The 22,154-nt window shown below is 45.7% G+C and overlaps 1 protein-coding gene across 6 annotated transcripts in view; it reads right to left on the bottom strand.

The window, feature by feature from the left end:
* Positions 1 to 22,154, bottom strand: part of LOC100773668 (serine/threonine-protein phosphatase 4 regulatory subunit 1) — an 85,154-nt gene that overhangs the window by 51,156 nt on the left and 11,844 nt on the right. For 3 of the 6 annotated variants that reach the window (XM_027419826.2, XM_027419827.2, XM_027419828.2), the window contains exon 3: positions 2,206 to 2,338. The exons of 2 other annotated variants lie outside the window; for them this stretch is intronic. In XM_027419826.2, coding sequence (XP_027275627.1) covers positions 2,206 to 2,338 — 133 coding nt within the window. Of the gene's footprint in view, positions 1 to 2,205; positions 2,339 to 22,154 lie in introns of those variants that run through there. One more of the 6 variants, XM_027419831.2, reaches the window with a different exon arrangement.

Here is a 22,154-nt window from a genome sequence, read left to right as displayed (position 1 = left end):
TCCCTTCGCTTTCTTGTGCCTCGTGTGTGTTTAATTAAAAAAAAAATTTTAGTGAACAATAAACCCAAATTTTCTACTTAAAATGTAAAGAAAAACCAAAACCTCATTTTCACAGACACCAATGCAATACACAGAAAACCAAGAGACTCCACAGAAATGCAGTGAAGTCAGAATCAGTGTATCATCGAAAAGGAAACAAAGCTTAAAAGTTTTTTTTTTTTCCATTCTCTTCTGCTATCAGCAGCTAGAAAGGTTAAGAAATGAATTGCCCTGAGGTGCACACCTGTGATACAATCCCTAGAACAGAGGCAGCAGAGCCCTGAGTTCAAGGCCTTCTAGGTTACACAGCAAGTCTGTCTCAAAAGGGCTAATAAAGGACAACAACAAGAACAAAACCCAAACACCTAGAATTAACCCGACCAGAGGGGCTGGAGATGGCTCAGTGGTTAAGAGCACTGGCTGTTCTTCCAGAGGTCCTGGGTTTAATTCCCAGCACCCACATGGCAGCTACTACTGTCCATAACTCTACTTCCTGGAGACTAGACACCCTCACCCAGACATACATGCAGGCAAAACATCAATGTACATAAAATAAAAATTATATATATATATGTCTGACAAGAGTCAGGACTCTGCAACAGGAAAATATGCCCTGTAGCCTCATAGTTGCATTAGTGTGTGTGCCCACATCCATGTGTGTTGGTGTGTGTGCGTGTGTGCATGTATACACACATGTGAGCACATATATATATTTGTATATATATATATATATATATATATATATATATATATATATATATAGACAAACTTAAAACATAAACAGGAGGTCTTGAAGAAGCTCCTTCTGCAGGGACTGACTGGTGGATGGGAGCTGCCAACAGGAGCCCATAGGCTGGCTGGTTTTCTTGTTCCCAGGGACTGCTAAGCCTCTGCAAAGCATGTGTGGCAATGAGAATGAGACTGCGAGAAAAGCCAAGGCAATCCTAAGAGCAGGGTGTGACATCATGTCTTCACATTACTGCAGTGCAGTGACGGGTAAGCCAGAGTCCTTGAGGGCATCACAAGACACTGAGAAGACAGTGGCCACCTCACACACTGTCCAGACAACAGCCATGATTCTAGGTGCACTGAAACCCTAAATGTAAAATATAAAACTATGGAAAACACCAGCAGAGAATAGCTATGGCCCCGACAGGCAAACATTTCTTTTTGTTGTTTCTCGAGACAGGTTCTTATAAGCAGCCCAAACTATCCTTAAACTTGATATTGTTCTGCCTCAGCCTCAAGTGCTGAACCGCATCCCATCAAACCCTGTGCTTACATGACATGGAAGCACTAACCAGGAGAGATGAGGCAAGCGAGCTGTGAATCACTTGTAGATGAAGAATGAGGAGCACATTTCCCTGTTTCTAAAATGGGGGATGCTCTCCCAGTTCTATGACCTACCATGTAAGGGGTGGGCCCAAGCTTGACCTAGAACATCACCTCTAAGAACAACTAAATAGATGGTAGGGACAAACTGAGGGGCCCTTGGCTCTCTCGAGAGTGGTATGACCAGGGAAGATGCAAAGGATAGAAAATGAGGGAAGGAAAGGACCTGTGTGCCAGATGAAGAGTCAGGGACAACGGCATCCTGAATAGGTGGGAACAGAGGATAGGAAGTGATGAGGCCAAGGGCAGAGCCAACGGACAGACAGGAAGGACAGGAATGAGGATGTGCAGGCTGGGGCAGTTTGCACAGCATGAGTTCCTGCTTTCTTCAAGAAACTAAACCAAGGCCACAGCTGAAAGCAACACAGATAGGTCCGTGTTGCTATGGAGTGACAGTGCAGAAAGGCAGGCGGGTCAGGGTGACAAGGAACTTGGGAGTGCACAGTCCAGGCAGTGCTGTGCCATACCCTACTGTATGCATGGGCAGAATACCCTCCGAACCATTTCCTACCTCGCCTAGCTGGCAGAAGCAACAAGCAAGGCTGGAGCTGCAGCTCAGTGAGAAGGAGCTTAGGCAGCACACACAGGCTCTAGGTTCGATCCCCAGCTCCACCAAAACAAAACCAACAAAAAACCAACTGGGAAAGCCTAGTAAGACAGGATTCTGCAGAGACAGAATGGAGGTGTCGTGGAGACAGCTGCAGAGCACCTTAACGTGCGCCCCCTGGAGCCTATCACAGCCGCAGGAGCTGGCAGTGTAAGGATGCTGCTTACCGGCTGAAGACATCCTCGCTGAACGCACGCTTTTCCAAGCGAGTGAGCAGGGGCAGCTTATCGTGGCCAGGGATGTCCAAGAAAGCCGTGACCTTCCCGTTGTCACAGTCTGGACCACAATCTTCAAATCCATCTAGACAGAAAGAGGAAATACTCTAAAACTGTATCTGTAGGCACCATCAACAGTGCTGGGTCAGTCACACTGAGGCAGACATGCCCTGTGACTGGGTTGTCCACTAAAAGCTACTAGAAGCCATCCACAAAGGTGCCAACAGCTATGGAACTACAAAAGAAGGGTGGCATAGACCAGTGTCACAAAGGAAACTGGTTCCCATCAACAACTATGGTAACCACTCATCTCTCCTCCAATGTGCTGAAAATGGTCAGCTAAGAAACACACTCACCCCACAGACAAGCATCCAGCTGCAGGTTTACCTCATACCTTCTGCCTAAGGACTACTTAGTGGTAAGTAGTTAGTCCCACCCATCCAAAGCCTGGTCTAGAAAAACTCAAGAAGGCTCTCCCTACAGGTTCCTTAGTCCATCTGGGCTACGAAGTACACTGAGGTAGCTGAGTTAGGGGCCCTGGAGCCAATGTACCTGGAACAGAAGGAATCCCATGACTCTCTCTGATTGGCGGTGTGACCAGAGGGAATCACTGAGCCTCTCTGCATTTCTCATCCTGCAGTAAACCTACCTTGTACAATCGGGATGGTGGCACATATGAGTTGCTGCACATAAAGCCCTGTGAGGCTTGTCCTCTAGCCCTGTGACCTGACCAACCCCGACCTCAGGTCCTCAGCCTTTAATCTGTGATGACCATTGCTGGTTCTCCCACCTCCAAGACCTTCTACAGATACCGTTCCTGATCTCCTCTGTTTTGGACTTTAAGTTGTGGCTAGCAGGCAGCATATTTAAAGGCCTCCCCTGCCCACCACTTCCCATGTCAAAGGCTTCTATGGTGCCAACCTGGCTGACTGCTACAATGTAGTTCTCTGCACAATGCAGGGAGGCCTTCAGCAGCAGGCACTTCTTGGTCTTGGGCAGGCCTCCACACCCTCACTACTGAGTTCTCCATGCCCAATGCAATGCCTGGGGCGCAGTAGATGGTCCTTAACCTGGTGATGAGCAAATTCACTCTCTAGCCATGTATCTCTCTAAGGAAACTTTTAACCACCAAGTTAACACAATGTTTCCATAAAATCTTTCTACAAAACACACACTAAAGACTTATGACTAAGAGATGACTCTAAAATGGCAATAGTAAGAAAAGCTTTTAGGTGGTCATAAAAATTAAAGTAATTTAATTTAGGGGTTGGAGAGGAGGCAGTCAGCAAAGTGATTGCTGCCCAAGCATGAGGACCTGAGTTCAATCCCCAGGACCCATAAAAAGCCAGGTGTGATGCAGTACACTGTAATCTCAATGGTAAGGAGATAGAGGAAGGCAAATCCCTGGGACTCAATGGCTAACCAGTGTTATGAAATACTTCTTTAATCTGGCACTAGGGAAATGTCCAAAGATCTACAAGGTTGACCCCAACTAACAATCTAAGCACCAGTCGAGAGGCTACCTTAAAAGCCCTTCTCTGATAATGAGATTGATGACTACCTTATATGCCATCCTAGAGCCTTCATCCAGCAGCTGATGGAAGCAAAAGCAGATACCCACAGCTAAACACTGAGCTGAACCCTGGAACCCAGTTGCAGAGAGGGAGGAGTGATGAGCAAAGGGGTCCCTACCAGGCTGGTGAAAACCACAGAAACAGCTGATCTGAACAAGGAGTTGCTCATGGCCCCCAGACTGATAGCTGGGAAACCAGCATAGGACTGATCCAGACCCCCTGAACGAGGATGTCAGTTTGGAGGTATGGTTAATCTATGGGGCCTCTGGTACTGGATCAGTATTTATCCCGAGTACATGAGTGGACTTTGGGAGCCCATTCCACATAGAGGGATACTCTCTCAACCTAGACACACGGAGGAGGGTCTAGGCCCTGCTCCAAATGATATGACAGACTTTAGAGATTCCCCCCATGGAAGACCTCACCCTCCCTAGGGAACTGAGATTGACATGTAAATAAAGCTTGTTTCTAATTTAAATAAAAAAAGGAAAAAATACTTCTTTAACTATGTAAAGATGCCTTACATTTGTTTATGTTGAATTTGTTAAAGATGTGTTGCTTTGGCTGCCTAAGGCACCTGATTGATTTAATAAAAAGATGAACAGTCAATAGCTAGGCAGCAAAAGGATAGGCAGGGTTGGCAGGCAGAGCGAATAAGCATAAGGAGGAATGGAGGCTCAAGGGAAGAGAGGATAGAACCAGGGAGCAGAGGGGAGAATGAGGGAGAAAGCCAGCAAGCAGCCAGGCAGCTGCCATCCAACCAGACACAGAGGAAGCAGGAAAAGTAGGGCGTACAGAATGAAAGAAAGGTAAAAAGTCCAGAGCCAAAATGTAGATAGAACCTAGGGACAAGGATGACATAAGGTCAAGCATTCATAATTAGTAAGTCTCCTGTCATGATCTGGGAGCTGGTTGGTGGCTCAAATGAAAGCCTGCCTCAAACCAGTCAATGCTACTTGTTAAATACTAGGCCATTAAGGGACCATGTCTCAAAAAACAAGGTGGACAGCTACTGAGGAATGACACCCAAGGCAGACCTCTGGGCTCCACAGGCATGGACAAATACACGTATCCACGAGTGTGCACGCGTGCGCGCACACACACGTTATATCTTTTAAGCACCTGAGATGAATCAGAGGTGCAGATGTACCTAGCAGGCATGACTCAGTTCTTTACTCTGTCTTTTGAGACAGGGCATGTCACTGGATCCAGTGGCCAGTGAGCTCTGGGGTGCTGCCTGCATCCTTTCCCACCCCACAAGGGCTACAGACACGTATGAGAATGCCTGGCCCTTTAGGGTGCTGGGGACACAAACTCAGGGCCTCACGCTTGTGTGGCAGGCATTACACTGAGAGAGCTGCCTTCCCAGCCTTTCTTGGTCTTTAATTTATTTTTTCTTGTTTCTTTTATTTTTCTTATTTAATATAATTTACTTTTATTTTATGGGCATTGATGTTTCGCTTGTATAGGTGTCTGTGTGAGGGTGTTGGATCCCCTAGAACTAAAGTTACAGACAGGTGTGAGCTGCCATGTGGGGGCTGGGAATTGAGCCAGGCACCTCTATAGTGATATATTATTTGTGATTTATTAAAGCTTGCCTGAGGATTCAGAAAGCAAAGTCAGCCACAGCCATGGAAACCAGGCACACACCTTTAATCCCAGCAGCCAGGAGCTGGGGGCGGGGGTCCACACCAGTATCAGTCTCTGGGTCTTTATTTTTCGTGTTACAGACCTCTGGTAGAGCAGTCAGTGCTCTTAACTTCTGAGCCCCTAATTTTTTTCTTTATTTCTGAGAATTTCATATCACTACACAAAAATATGACATCTATCAATTTTTCTTCCTTCAACTTCTCTCATATCCCTCCAACATTACATTCCCTCCTCCTAACTTCTTATCTTTAAAAAAAATTGATAACCCACAAAGTTTAGTTGGTAACAATCAATGTGTGAATCGGTGTAGGGCCGACCACTGGAGCATGGGGACCTAGCAAGTCCTTAAACTTTGTACAGCAAGTGCTTTCACTACAGCGCCGTGGCTGCACCTCTGCAGCCACACTTTTTTAGGCTCAGGAGAACTGACTGGAAAAGCAGGAGAGGCCTCCTGGGTGGGTGTGGTCTCAGAAGACCCTGTGCCTAGATCAGGCATTGGCTCAGACTATGACACCAGCCTAAAGACTAGTTTTATGTCTAACAAGTACTGGTTGTTAAAATCCAGCTACTAGGCTGCAGAGGCAGCTTAGCAACTAAAAGCAAGTACTACTCTTGCTGAGGGCAAGGGTTGGACTCCAAGCATCTTTATCTATAGGGTGGCTTATAGCCACCTGTAACCCTAGCTCCAAAGTGATCAAATGCCTCTGGCCTCTGCAGGCATATATATACCCCTGCCTCCAACACACACACACACACACACACACACACACACACACACACACACACACACACACACACTTTTGAAAATAAAAATATAATTTAACTTTTCCCCTGAAGTCCCTGCTATAGCTGACTTTTCCTGCTTCACCCTGCTGGAGAAGAGGGAACTACTGAAAGGGTGAGGCAGAAAGGGAGGAGCCTGAGTCTGAGTTGAAACCCAATTATCATGAGGACTCTCACTCTCTCAAAAAAAAGCCTGGTAGGTTTTTGAACAACAAAGAGAAAAAGACACAGAAAAGCCCTTCTGGCCCCCAACCCCCTGCTGAACCTTTCTATTTTGACCAAAAAGAATAAAACAAAGAAAGAAGCAGCCAAAGTCTCCCCTTCAGGCTACTTCTGGCAAGAGACCTGCCTCCCTGGCTAGTTCTGGGAAGATCAATGGTACCAGCTCTAGAGGTGCTGATGCCCCCTGCTGTACTTTGCACTGAAAATTAGATGTCTGTGCCAGTTACACTACAGGTGTGAAGAGGCAGAAGAGTCCCACCTGGCAGACAGGAAGCCATGGCCAATTTAGGAGTAATTGATAAGAGTTTAAAATAGAGATGGCAAGCTGTGTTGCCTAGGTGCTCACTATTCTCTGAAATTCTGGCCACAATTCTCTCAACTCTTTTAGTTATAAATGAGACCTTATTAAAAATTCAAACTACTAACAGAATCTTAATAAAGCACATTGTGTGCATGTGTGTGTACATGCCGACTGTCATCCTCAATTGCTCTCCACCTTACTTTTGAGGCAGGTCTCTTGCTTAACCTGGAGTTCGCTGACTCAGCTGGGACAGCCAGGCAGCAAGGCCCAGGAGTCCTCCTGTCTCTGCCTACAGGGCTCTGGGGTGATGGACGTGTGGCTATACCCAGATTTTGTGTGGGCAAGGGGGATCGGATTCAAGTCCTCACGCTTGCTAGACAAGCTTGGTCCATCTCCCTAGGCCCAAGTACTGTACATTAGCTTAAGTATAAGTGCGTGCGTCTGTGTGTGTGGGATTTAAGTGCCATTTCTCTGTAGGATGATCACTGATGAGCTGACATAGCTCCACGTGCGTGTGTATGTGTGTGTGTGGGGGGGACTAAAGTGCCATTTCCCCATAGGACGATCACTGACAGCTGACACCGCTCCACAGGGGTCACAATCTGACCATGATCACAGTACTTGACGTGCTGGCCTAAGGACCCTCCCAGGGCCCAGAAACTTGCAGCCCTCAGCCCACATGACCTTCTGTGGACCCTGGGCGAGTACAAAGAGCTTGCTCCTGAGCTCTGGGGCTTACTTTCGGCTTTGGAGTCCACAAGGAGAACCTCACAAGCAAGACTGAGGGCTTCTGTGGGCCCTGGGGACCCACCCTATGCTTCACGGGCAGAGAACTTGCTGTTTTAATGCTCTGCAAGAAACACTTTCATCGGAGAACTAAAGACCTTGGCAATTAGTCCACAGAAGAAGAGCTGTTACTGCAGAATACTAATGACCCTGGTAGAGAGACACATAAAACAAGGGAGTAAAAGCTATAGGTCTTACGGTATTGAGTAATTAACCCTTACTGGCTACTTTCAACAATCCAGCAGCTAACCACACAAAACTCTGCTGTATAGCTTGAAATGTTCTGAGGTTCATACTAATTTCTTGAAAATTTCATACAGTGTCCTTTGATCATATTTGTCCCCATTCTCCAACTCCTCCCCACTGCTTATCCGCTTCATGTTTTGTCTGTCTGTCTGTCTTTTAACTCAGAGTCCAGCTTGTATTGGCTGATCACTCCTGAGAATGGGATTGGTTATATATACACCAGTGCAAAAACCCAGCTCCTCAGCTAGAGGTGTGACATCATGCTCCGTCCGCTCCCTTCCCCCATGCTGGTGTTTGTCTGATTTGAGCATGTGCTGGTCTTGGTGACTTCACAGCATCCTCTATCTCTTCTCCCAATTCCACATGGATCCCAGAGCCCTGCGGGGACGGGGGCAATGGCGATGTCCATTCCAGGCTAGGCATTCCAGAGCCTCTCACTCCCTGCACCTTGAACATTTGTGGGCCTCTGTGTTAATTATGAAAAGAAGCAGCTTCTCTGACAAAGGCAGAGTGAGGCACTGATCTACAGGTACAGCAATATGTCATCAGCCGTCATTTCATTGCTATGTTCCTTCAGCAGAATGATTGTAGTAGGTTTTCCTGGGGCCCATGACATATGCAGTCTCAGGTTCTTGGCCCCAGTGGCAGTGTCAAGTATAGGTTCCATGTCTGGAGCAGGCCTTAAATCCAGTCAAAACATGGTTGGTTACTCCTAAACAGTTGGCACCCGCAAGCATATCTTGCATATATCTCACAGGATTCACAGCTGGCTGAGAAAGATGAGTCCTCTCCTCCTCCAGCACTATGCACAGGACTTTCAGTACAGTGAACATTAGCCAGCAGGTATGACGCCTCTAGATGAGCACTGGCTAAATTTCTCTACATCCTTAGTCTCAAGCATGTGCTGTCTTCAGCAACAGGGCAAGTAACCAAACCACAGGCAATAGCCCACAACAAGAGGGTCTTACTGTCAAGTCAGGAGTAAGTAACCGAAGCACAGGCAATAGCCCACAACAACAGGGTCTTACCTCAGGTCAGGAGCAAGTAACCAACACACTGGCAACAGCCTACAACATTTGGAGAAGGGCTTATGGAACCAGGTAAACCATTCCTGGTACTGAAGGTTTTATTTAGTGGTCCATGGTATCTAGTTGGGGTACTTTTCCCTGCTCCCCCATTGTCCCGGTTAGGGTTTCTATTGCTGTGAAGAGGAACTATGACCTCGGCAACTCTAATAAAGGAAACACATTTAATTGGGGTGGCTTACATTTTCAGAGGTTTAGTTCATTATCATCATGGTGGGACACGGTGGTGTGTAGGCAGACATGGAGCTGGAGAAGGAGCTGAGAGTTCTACATCTTGAAGGCAACAGGAAGTGAACTGAGATACTGGGAATGGGCTGAGAATATCTGAGACCTCAAAGCCCACCCCCACAGCAACACACTTCCTCCACCTACTCCAACAAAGCCACACCTCCTAATAGCTCCTCTCCCAATGTTTATGAGGGCCAATTACATTCAAACTGCCACATTCCATTCACTGGCCCCCATAAACTTATAACAATATCATAATGCAAAATGCATTTAGCCCACTTCCAAAGTCCCCATAGTCTATCACAGTCTCAATAATGTTTTAAAGTTCAAAGTCTCTTCTGAGATTCATGCAAACTCTTAATTGTAATACCCTATAAAATCAAAATCAAAAAGCAGATCACATACCTCCAGCATATAATGACACAGGACATACATTACCATTCCAAACACAGGGAAGGGAGCACAGTGAGGAAACACTGGACCAAAGCAAGACCAAAAACCAGCTGTGCAAACTGCATTCCCATGTCTGAAGTCAAAGCACTCTTCAATTTCCAGCTCCTTTCAGCTCTGCTGGCTACAACACGCTTCTTTCTCTTGGGCTGGCTCCACTCCCCATTAGCAGCTCTCCTCAGCAGGTGTCCCACAACTCTGGCAACTCCAACATTTTGGGGTCTCCAAAGCAATCCAGGGTTCACCTCGACAACTTCACACAATGGCCTCTCTAGGCCTCCATGCAGGGACATCCCTGACACATACCTGGCCTCAGTGGCTTTCCTTAGTTACCCCTTGATTCTAGAGCCAGAACAACATGGCTAAAGCTGTCAAGTTCTACTAGGGCTGGAACATGGCCTCCTTGTTCAATTACATCTTCACCAGCTTTCTGTTTTCCATGGTTTTACCCACTGCCTATGCTTGGCTATTATGGAACTTGCTTTGTAGACCAGGCTGGCCTCAAACTCAAGAGATCTGCCAGCCTCTGCCTTTGGAGTGCTGGGATTAAAAGTGTGCACCACCACACCTGGCTCTAAACTTTTCTTTAATTCCTTTCACAAATTGGAAACTTAGCTGGGTGGGATCTTGCCCTGATGTAACCACTCCCTTTATTCCATTTCTTAATCTGTTTATCTCCTTGAACACAGAGATTTCACTTCCTGGTGCTCCATTTCTTCTCAAACTGTACATTTTGTATTTTTCCTTTCTCAGTTTTCTCCTTTCCCTTATAAATCTTCGTTAGAGTTAACCCTAATACGCACATTGCAGAGTCTATACTAGGCTGTTTTGAGATTTCCTCTGCCAATGGAATTAATCTAAATCTCTTCACTTTAGCCTCAAGCAGACTCTTTGGACAAGGGCAAAAAGCAGTCACATTCTTCACCAAAACAGCACAAGAATGATCTCTAGGCCACATACTAAAATTCTCCTCTGAAAACTCTTGAGTCAGCCCCCACAGTTCATCAACTCACACTCAGCATCACTGTCTTCCATGCTCCTGCTAGGATGGCCCATTAAACAGCACTTACATCACTCAACTGCTTTTCTAATCCACAGTCCCAAGCTCCATATTCCTTCAAACAAAAACATGGCCAGGCACAGCAATACCCCAGTCTCTGGTACCAACTTCTGCCTTAGTTAGGGTTTCTATTGTTATGAAGACACACCATGACCACAGCAACTCTTATAAAGGAAAACATTTAATTGGGGTGACTTACATTTTCAGAGGTTTAGCCCATTGTCATCATGGTGGGACGTGGTGGTGTGCAGGGAGACATGGTACTAAAGAAGGAACTGAGACCCACAGGCAAGAGGAAGTAGACTGACTCACTGGGCATGAGCATATATGAGACCTCTGAGCCCACCCCCACAGTGACACACTTCCTCCACAATACCTACTCCAACAAAGCCACACCTCCTAATAGTGCCACTCCCCATGAGTTTATGGGAACAATCTCATTCAAGCTGCCACACCCATCATAGAGTAACACTATTTAAATACTTTTCTTTTATGTATTTATTTTAGGAACCTTCTGTAGTAGTAGGTTTCTACATGGCTTTTTCAAAGGCCTTTAGACCACACAAAATTCTTAAGGTTCAGAATGCGAAAGAATATTACCATGCTTGAAAAGAAGCCAAGCTGGTAATAACCAGGAAAAATGAATACGCCCAGAGCCAATGGGATTAATAGAAAATTAATTAATTAATAGAAAATTCTCTTTAAGCATCAGTTAAAAGAATGTTTAAAATATATATATTCCAGGAAAAAAAGAGGCAGAAATACAAGTAAGATCCAAGTGCATATCTGAGTGAGAAAAACACACAAAACAAACCAAAAGATAAATGGAAATAAGCTAAGAGGTCAAACAACTGGGAAATTGGATGACTCAAAAGATATGGCAAGAGGGGTTGGACTAGCTGCTCTTCCAAAGACCAGAGTTCTATTCCCAGCACCCTCATGACAGCTCACAAATGCCTGTAACTCAAGTTCCAAGGGATCCAGCATCTTCTTTTACCTCCATGAACACCAGACACGTGGTGCACAGACACACACACAGGCAAAACATCCATACACATAAAATAATAAACATTAAAAATTAACACAGCAAGCCGTCCCAAACAAAGAAAAAAGCCAAACGACAAGAAATCAAAAGCTATGTGGTAATGCAGTGTGTGTGAGAGTGGAGATGAGGTAAGGCCTGCAGAGAGGAGACTGGAGCAATAATGGCTAATCTGAGCAGGGTTGTAAGCCTTCAGACTCTAGAAATTCAAACCTTCCACTCAGTGCAGAACAGCACCCAGGCATGGGATAGCAGGGCATGCCACAGTCAACTGCTAAAAATCAGGGACCAAAAATACCCTTCATAAAAGTTCCTTTTTTTTTTTTTTAATTGACAAATAGTAAGAGCATTCATAGGGAAAATCTTGAATGTGCTCCAGGGGAAGGGTGACACTAAAATGCAAAAACCAAGAGAAGAATGGACTTCTCACCAAAAATTATTAAATAAAAGAAAGAAAATGGAAAGATACCATTACAGAACTGAGACAAAGTCTGTGCCCAGAGACATGATTTTGAAATGTAAAGTACTATAAACATCTGAAGCGTTTTAGACATTTTTAAAGACCCAGGAGTGGGAGCCTGAGTGATAAGTGTTTGTTGGTAGCACCAGGTGGTGCTAGGAAGCACCGAGCCCTCTGGAAGGGCAGGGAGTGCTCCTGTCCACTGAGCAGGGAGTGCTCCTGACCACTGAGCAGGGAGTGCTCCTGACCACTGAGCAGGGAGTGCTCCTGACCACTGAGCAGGGAGTGCTCCTGACCACTGAGCAGGGAGTGCTCCTGTCCACTGAGCAGGGAGTGCTCCTGACCACTGAGCAGGGAGTGCTCCTGTCCACTGAGCAGGGAGTGCTCCTGACCACTGAGCAGGGAGTGCTCCTGACCACTGAGCAGGGAGTGCTCCTGACCACTGAGCAGGGAGTGCTCCTGACCACTGAGCAGGGAGTGCTCCTGACCACTGAGCAGGGAGTGCTCCTGACCACTGAGCAGGGAGTGCTCCTGACCACTGAGCAGGGAGTGCTCCTGACCACTGAGCCATGTCTCCAGCAACCCCAACATCATTACAGCATCATCTTCTCCAAATTTAATAATAAACCTAGTGCTGCCACACCCAAAATCCAGAAATTAACTGTACTGAAATCAGCACATTGCTTCTAAGTTTACAGGAAAATTCAAAAGCTCTAGAACAGCTACAGCAATTTTAAAGAGAAAAGCCTTACTATCCAGGTGTTATAAGACAGGCTTAAGAATAAACATGCCTCTTACCAGGCGGTAAGAAGAAACACAGTTGAATGCAAACCTCAAAGCCAGTTCAGTTTTTACAAAGGTTCCAAGGTAACTCAGTGGCCCAGGACAAACTTTTCAGCAACCAAAACAAAATAAGTAAATAAATATGGAGAAAGCTTGGAGCTGGTGGCACACACCTTTAATACCAGCACTTGGGAGGCAGAGGCAGGCAGATCTCTGTGAGCTCGAGGCCAGCCTGGTCTACAGAGCGAGTGCCAGGATAGGCTCCAAAGCTACACAGAGAAACCCTGTCTCGAAAAACTAAATAATAATAATAATAATAATAATAATAATAATAATAATAATAATAATAGTAATAAATGTAGAGAAGATGTACTGTTAAGGTACAATCTTAGACAAATTCAAAGCAAGAAACATTAAAAATTCTAGAGTGCAGGAGAAAAAGCATGTGCCATAACAAAATGACCAATTCAGCCCCATCACCACAAACAGCATGCTCTCAGAAGAAAGATGCAGCCAGATGGGGTGCCCCAGAACTGCACCCCAGCACTCAGGAGCTCGTGGCAGGGGTATTGCCATGAGTCTGAGGACAACCTGGGATACAAGTCCCATAGCCTGGGCTAAACAATGGGCCCCTTATTTTCCTCTCACCACCACCCAACCCAGAAACAATTAAAATGAAAGAAGAACACCATGGCACAGAACTCAAAAAAATAAAAAATTTTCAAAACGGGTATTTAATGAAAGATTAGCATAAAGGTTATACATTTAAAAAAATGACAGCTCAGGATAGGAAATGTTGGATAATATCCTTGGTAATTAAAACATGCTACACACCCACTAGAAAGACACCGTTTTTAACTGACTTTATCAACACACCAGCAAAGGTCTACAGCAATGTGACCTCTCATTCATCAGTGACAGAAAGGCAAACTGGTCCTGCTCCTAAGACAGCCTGGCAGTTTCCTTACAAAGTTAACAGGCATTTACCACGTGGCCCTCTAAGCCCTGCTCTAGGTATTTACCCAAGAGAAACGAAAACACGTTTGTTTACACAAAGACCTGTATGTTCAGTCACAAAGAAAGGAGAACCACCTCTCCCTGGGCCACTGGCACTGCTAGAGCGTTGATAAATCTGTCACAGTCACTACCAGCACTCATGATAAGCTCTGTAAGTGTCTGTTGTGAGCACTCCTGATACTCCCTTCCCTGTAAATAAGCAAAGCTGTTGGGATGAGACAGTCTCCCTAACTAGCAGCTGTTAGACTCTGCCAGGCTGTTGCAATCAAAGCCAGGCCACCCTTATACCAATGCCAGCCACCATGAACACCCCACAGTTGCTGAGACAAGCACATAAAGGTCGAAGCTGGTGCCCTGGTCCTGAAGGTAGCCTCAGCCAGGACAGCTGACGGTTTGCTAGTGCAAAGTGCAACGAAGTCCAGACGAACCTGTAGCCATTTCCACCTTCTCGTCTAGCACAGGGACTGTGATGGCTGGTACAGAGGCAAGGCTGTGATTGGTTCAAAACACAAGCCTCCATGACAGTGATGGGTGTTGAGGGGTAAGGTTGTGATTGGCTTTAAAAGGAAGCAGTGACTGATCTAAAACAAGGAGTGAATGAGTCCAAGCTGTCAATGGTCCTTGGGGCAGAAGAAGCAGGCAGCTCTAGCACACTGAGCGACAGGCACAAGGGGCTTTTCAAGCACTGAAAATGACCTATCCTGCCAATGGTTATGAATTAAGACTCACCTTAACAAATTAAACACTGGTAAATTTCACTGAATGTAAATTGTATGTCATCAATAAAAGTCACTTTAAAAATTAATATGATCCATTAATGCCAGCACTTAGGAGGCAGAGGCAGGTGGATCTCCATGGGTCCCAGGCAAGTAACAGAGATGAGCACAGCGTAGAGAGACCTTGCTTCAAAACAAAGCAAACACCAGAGAGAAGACATCACACCTTCTGTTTTGTTGCTGCTGCCAAGCCAAGCTTTACAGGGCTATAAGGCCCACCAGGTTGCATTGCTGAGTTACTGTGAAGGAAACAACTTTGGTTTTTTGGGACGGGTCTTCCTATAAAAAACCTGAACACCATATCGTGCCTAGGCCAGCCTTGAACCTGAAACCCCCCTGTCTCCTCCCAAGGGCTAGAATTATCAAGATGTGTGCTACTCCGTACGTCCTGTTCAAACAACTCAGCACGTGAGACCCCTGTGCTCTGATTCTGTGTTTAGGATGTGACTTTGTGACCCCAACCATCTCCTTCAAAACCCAGCTGGATCCAAAGAAAGCACAGTAGTTAGGAAACCAGAAGGAGGTGGGTTGCCTCCAGGGAACCCTTCATTCCACTGTAAAGATGTGTAAGAATATAGATATAGGCTGCCAAGCCATTCATGTTGTTGGCCAGTAAGTCCTATCTGCCCGGGTGGTATGGTAAAGCCAGTGAGTTCTTACCACACAGTCTATCAAATGGGAAACTAGGAAGCCACCAAACTGAATACCTCAGGGACTAATCTTTCTAGTCTATACCAGTCATGTTCTTCCATCCCCCAGGGCTTTGGACCACAGGTTTGACCTGGTTACTAAGATTTCCAACAACAGAGATGAGAAAATGGAATCCCCACCCTTCTGCCCACACCATAGCAATTTCAATAGAATATTGTAAGACACAGAGAATCAGGAGGATGGGAGGCAGAGAGAACTCTGCCAAGGACAGGAAGGAAGCTAGACATCAAGTGAGCACAGCAAGCAAAACTGATACCCAGACCACCATGTAAGACCAGATACCCAGAGGCACAGTGGGTCACACCTGTAACCCCAGGACATGAAAGGCTGACACAGGACTGCCAACCTGGGTTACATAGTGAGTTCCAGGCCAGCTGTAGAGTGAGACCTCATCAGAGATGGAATGAGACATAGAGTAAAGAAACATCTGTATGACATACACAGACAAAGCATGTGGTCAGGAACTAGGAAACCACAACACCAATAGGAAACAGTTGTGGGACAGGCAGGCAGTCAACAGCATATATACAGACAGTCTGTGAGCACAGCTGCCACAGGCTGAGCTGAGCTACTAGGAGGATGGCTGTCTGAGTCCTCAAATTCCCAGGCCCTCCAGCAGAAGCAAAGGAAGACTCCTCCAAAAGAAACAGTTTTAACTCAAGATGTAGAAAAATGCAGAACTACCCCAAAGAGAACCAGGTAACCCATCTCTTGAGGTACTCATGGCTGCAACCACTGCCAGGAGGAGCTGGGGTGGCTCAGCTAAGCACCAAACATCTCAGACCTGAGAAAATGGCTGAGGAGCCTGCTTAGGACCAGCAACGTCTTCAAAACAGACACCGCCATGAAAGGAGAGAGCAAAAACAGACAAGGGGGCGGGTGTCGGGAAAGGGCCTTAGACATGAAAAATGGGGACTCTAACTAAAAGTTCACTAAGCAGCTTAAGTGGCAGCTTAGACACAGCTCGAGAGAGAGTTAGTGAGCTGGAAGATTGATCTGACAAATTACCCACAACACTGCACAGAAAAATGAAGATGGCAACAGAAGACAATTAGAGCACCAAAAAAACAGAAAGCTGGGGCCTAAGGTTAGTCCAATAGGATTCTAGAAAAGATTAGAGAAAAAGGAAAGAGATGCTGGCTGGAAAAAAGATGAATAGTCAGTCTGAGGAAGTACAACTGCATAATTAATAACAAGGCCATAATCGGTATTATGGAGACCCACAAGCAAAGGAAAGAAGGAACAGTGACAACAGGCACAGCTCGCTCCCCGAAAGGACTGATTAGAAGAATAATAGCCAATCAACAAGAGGGATATGGACTCTGACAGCCTCATTAGGGGTGACCTTGGCTTTGAGCTTCCCTTTCCTTGCATGAAACCAGCGGAGCAGAGTCCACTCCCATGACTATTGCAGTGAGGACTAAATGACAAAGACAGATGACGGGCACACACGAATGTGGAGATGAAAATAATGAGTGGATGCAGAAATTCTTTTACTGTCGTAGGGTCCCACCAACTGGGAGCCTGGCCTGCAGCATCAATTAGGACCCACCTTTTCTATACATATACTGTAACATATTTACAGCACACAAGAGAGGTAACAGTAAAGTCATATGCTTACATGCAGGACAACTCAGTTCGCCAAGTACAGTGGCAGCAAGACCTGCTGCAAGACAAAGACAGCAGCACCCACTCCACCACTGTCTGGAGGAAAGCCGCTTCTTTTACAAACATCCAGAAACATCTCATAGGTCTCTTTAGGACTGTGACAGAGTTGACAGTACCAATGCTTTACAGGCTGGAATCTTCAAAAAGGCAACCATGTCTGCCTCACTTGACTCCTGCAGAGCACCGGAAACTATTCCCTGGAAGTGCAGATCTATTTCCAAGTACTGAGCTGCTTCTCCCACCAGATGCTGGGAGTGGAGCTTGCAAACATTAGTTCAGTGGGTTTTTGATGGCATCTTATTTCAGAGTGCCATAGTATCAGGCCAGCAATTATGTGGTTTCTATACACACACACACACACACACACACACACACACCCCTCCTCCTCCTCCTCCTCCCTCCTCCTCCTCCTCCTCCTCCTCTTCCTCCTCCTCCTTTGGCTTGGCCTCACTCTTGATGACCTGAACACCCTTATCCCAAATGGCCAGTCTCAGGAAAAGACAAATGGTAGCTGATTACCTAACAAGATGTGAGAAAACCACTACCCAAATAAGCCCAAGAAGCTTCCTGACTGCAGGAAAAGAGCCCCTTCCTTCTTGAGGAGTCTCTCTCAGAATCTGCCCACTAGAGATGGCAGCTATTTTATTTACCAAACCCTTCTCTGTCTGGTCTGTAAATATTGTCACTCCTGGGCCTTCAGTCTGTCATTCCTAGCACAACAATTTCCTTGAAACATATTAGCTGCTGTTATTATTATTAAATCACTGATGACAATATATTGCTAGTGCTGTTCATGCTTCTCTGGCTAGAGTTCAAGGCTAATCACAACATTAGAAGCATGGGGAGGGAAGGGGAGGGAAGGGGACAGAAAGAGAGGGGAGGAGAGGATTTCCAGAAGGAAAAATTCCGAGAGAAGCCTTGGCATTAAACTCTTCCAATGCCTGGGCTTGATGACTGAGTCATGAATACATGTGGAAACCCCACACAGCACAGGAAAGCTAGAGACTGGGTGAGAAGACAAGGGAGGGTCAGTCTCACATCTCGGCCCTGCTGGGTTACTTGTCTGCTCTGTAAGACAAACAGAAACAACCCTCAGAGTCCAGAGGTTTATGATACATAAGCACCCTCAATGTACAGAGAAAATGGCAAAACATGAGCGAGACTCTGAACTAAGAGGACCCAAAAGTTGGAATTACGAAAGATTTTAAGGAAGCTCTTAAACTTACAACATGAAGATGTTAATAATTTGTGAAAAGGAAATGAATCTCAACAAAGAAGTGTTCTTTGGAAAAAAGATGCTTCAGCAGTAAAATCTGTAGCACCGCAAGCCTGATAGCCCATGTTACCACAAAACCGCATAGCTGGACATGGTGGCTTGTCTGTGACCTGTTCACTCCTGTGGCAAGATGGGAAACAAACAAACAGAAGTGTGCAGACCAGTTAGCCTAGAGTACGAAGTGCAGTGGCAAACAAGGGAGACCCTGCCTTGAACAGAGTGGAAGGTGAGGGTCCCCTCTGATCCTTACTGGCGTCACAGCATATACACACCCTCACACTCACACACACACTGTACACACACACACACACACATTGTACACACACACAAACTGTACACACACACACACTGTACACACACACACACACACACACTGTACACACATACATACACAAGAATTTTTTTCAATTTAAAAGGCACCAAATAGTAATTCTAGAATTGAAAACAACATTTGAAATCCTAAAATCCACTGGAGATGACAATATTCTCTGAATGTCCTAAGAGCCAAGACAGCCTTGAGCTCACAGTGAACCCCAAAGGTGGCAAACACAAAAATCAGGGTTGCCACTGGTCACCAAAACCAAAACAGTCATTTAGGAATAAGCAGGGAGTGAGGACTAGCTGTACTGTCCGCACAGGATGGTGGAGGTGGAGGAAGAAAGGCTGTATCAGCCAAGAATTAAGAGAGAGTTGTCAATCCAGAGCTTGGTGGTCAGTGGGACCGGCTCCAGGAAGGAGATGAAATAAAGACACTGTCAGATTTAACAACAACAACAAAAAAGGTAAAAATGTGTTCCTAACACATCATTTTTTAATACACAAACAACAATAAATGCTGGCAGAAACAGCAGGCTGGATGGAGTAACACCATTTAGAAACCTTTGTCTTCAAAAGGAACAAAGCCCATTAGAAATGGTAACGACAAACCACTTTCCTCTTTATGCCTTCATTACTTTAAAACGCACGTGATGGTTTGAAGTGAAAATGAGCACCTGTGCTGTGGAATCTGCACCCCACCTATGTGGGCAGTGCTGATTCAAAACCACCCAGGGGTTCCAAGGAGACTCCACTCTGGACTTAGCACCTCACCCCACACAACAGCAGCCCTGCCATGGCTGCTCCGCCTCCACAGCTAGACCTTTAAACACTGGGTCTGTCATATAGTGCCTGCAACACTTCAACTCCGCTCCTACAGAAATCAGTCCCCTGAGGCTTTGATTAGCAGCGTTCAGACAGGCCGGCCAGGCAGCCTCCAAGAAGGCGAGAATCTCGCCTTAGAAAACCAACAGAGGTGCAGCATGCAGCCCGCACCACCTGGAGCTATCCTGTGCAAAGCAGGCACACAGCAAGCACAGACTCTAATTAACGTGTTTCTGTTTGCCAAACAGAGACAGAAAGCAGGTCAAAACTACCACACTGCTGCTAAGTGAAATGAATGCTCACATTCAAAATAATGTGGATTAATTTGTCAAGTGTCAGTAACTCTAACAATGGGCATGGTAGAATGAAATTTTGGTAATTCACGTTAGATATGTAAAGAAGAGAAGGCAGAAAATTTAAAAGTTAAGAAAATTTACTTGACATAGCAGCAAACCTGAATTATAGGGATTTTTTCCTATGTTCAGAACAGGACTTAAAATCTTAGTCCTACACACAGCAGAGTCAGGCTCACGGCCACATCCCTGGGACAGCCCTGCACTGGTTCACGGCTGGTGGTCAAATAGAGCCAGAGAAGCAGCATCTGGTATGCCACAAGTGGGCTCAGCACTCACCCTGCAGTGCAGATCATAAGCCCCGTTGCCAACACAGCCTCAGAGCACACACAGCTTGGGACAGAATCTCCCCATTCTCAACATGTGGAAAACACATTAAACGTTATTAAATCACATGAGGGGGAAGTTATTTCCCTCTTAATTCCCTAACGAAATTAAAGAAAGTACTCTTTTGATGCTAATGTGTCTCAAACATTCCCCTAAGACTAGTTATCTGTCATTTATTCTATTTGGTTTTGAGACAGGGTCTCATGTAGCTGAGGCAGGCCTTGGACTCACTATATAGCTGAGGTTGGCCTTGAGCTCCTGATCCTCCTGAGTTCTGGGAATAGAGGTGAGTGTCACCACTTCTGGAATGGTAAATCTTCCCATTAATACAAAGTAAGCTGCTGTTAAGTAGTTCTTGCAGGCAAGGTGGGTGTAGTGGCTTTTATCCCAGCACTTGAGAGGCAGAGGCAAGCAGGTATCTGTGGGTTAAAGGCCAGCCTGGTCTACATAGTGTCCAGGATAGCCAGAGGAGTGATCTAGAGAGTGAGACCCTGTCTCAAAAAAAAAAAAAAAAAAAAAAAAAATCTTGCAGGCAACAGTGTCTACCCAGGATTTAATGATATTATTTTATTTCCATCATATTGTATACTTCTGTTAAATTTCAATTATAGCCACCAATACAAGTTCCTCAAAATGGTTTTAAATGTATTTGATATAAAGAAAACTACACATTAGACACTGATAAAGTAGAAATAACAAAAGAATGGCACAAAAGCCACTGATTTCTGAACTGATGCAATCCCAGGGAAATAATTTTACTAATAATGTCACATTCATACCTAAAAGAATAGCACCTCTTACTTCAAGTACTGAAAGTCCATTTTCTTTCACAAAGGTGCTTTGCCGTGTGTGGACCAGTTCCCTCCCAGGGCTGCATCAACTCCACCCTCAGAGCAGCTGCCACTGTTGCCTTGCCAATGGTGCATCACATTCTTTAAAATTGGGAGCAAATGAGATTGAAACTGCCCTTCCTCATGGTGAGAAAGCAGCACTGGCTTCAGTGTGGATGGCCAAGGTGTGCTGACCAGGTGCTCAGATAAATAACCTTACCCGTGACACTTTACTGCTTCTTCTCATTATGTCTTCAAAGACAAACCAAATCAATCAACAACTGATGAGCTCAGTAATAACAGAACAGGCTGTCTCCACCTAGACACTTCTGACGCTGAGCATTCTCTCTGCTGTGGGCCCTACTGCTTCAATAGCACTCTTTGCCTCAGACCTCACATGCCAGGAGCATCCCTTCCCTTTTAGGGTTGAAGGACAGCATGACAAGATCTTCTGTGGCTGAGCCACACCTAAGGAACTAGAGGTCTCAGCATGACTACCTGAGAGGCTTCTGGTCAGTGGGAAAGCCTTCACCTCTACTCAGGCCTCCTGTCACCACTCAAGCTGTCCCCCACATGTTCCCATCATGGTGGCTTTGGCTATGGATGTTACCACTGCCTACCAGTCTTCCCTAGATGTCCTCTCAGATAAGTTTCTTTAAAAACAAGAACAATAAAAAACCAACCGCATTTCACTGCCCCATCTCCTTTTTCTATTTTTCCAGCAAATTCCTCACCTTCAGAAGGAAAAAGCATGTTTGCTGTTCATCAGCCATGTCCCCTCCCCCTCCCTCACCCCCAGAGTAAGCAGCTCTGATGAGCTCATTGATATGCCTGGCACACACAGACACTCAATAAAAGGTGCAGAATGAATGAGCGAATGGTAAAAACCTGCCTTTGAGCTGGTTGCCTGTGTCCCCTGGCGATGGAAGCAGCAAGCAAAGCGATGTCGGCTCTTAAAAGGATTTTCTAGGATTTACATTTCCGGCCACTGCTAAGATGGCATGCTGTCTGGCAACTGTTGACAGGGACAACGGGTAAGGTCTACGTGATGGTATCAGGGGCAGTCAACTATTCTGGGAACCAACAAGCCCAGGCTGAACATAAACACCAAGAATCTTAAGTACTCAAGTCAG

The sequence above is a fragment of the Cricetulus griseus genome, chromosome 6 (genome assembly GCF_003668045.3).
Source record: "Cricetulus griseus strain 17A/GY chromosome 6, alternate assembly CriGri-PICRH-1.0, whole genome shotgun sequence".
In the NCBI taxonomy this organism is placed as follows: Eukaryota; Metazoa; Chordata; class Mammalia; order Rodentia; family Cricetidae; genus Cricetulus; species Cricetulus griseus.
This window is presented reverse-complemented; position numbering and strand designations above follow the sequence as displayed.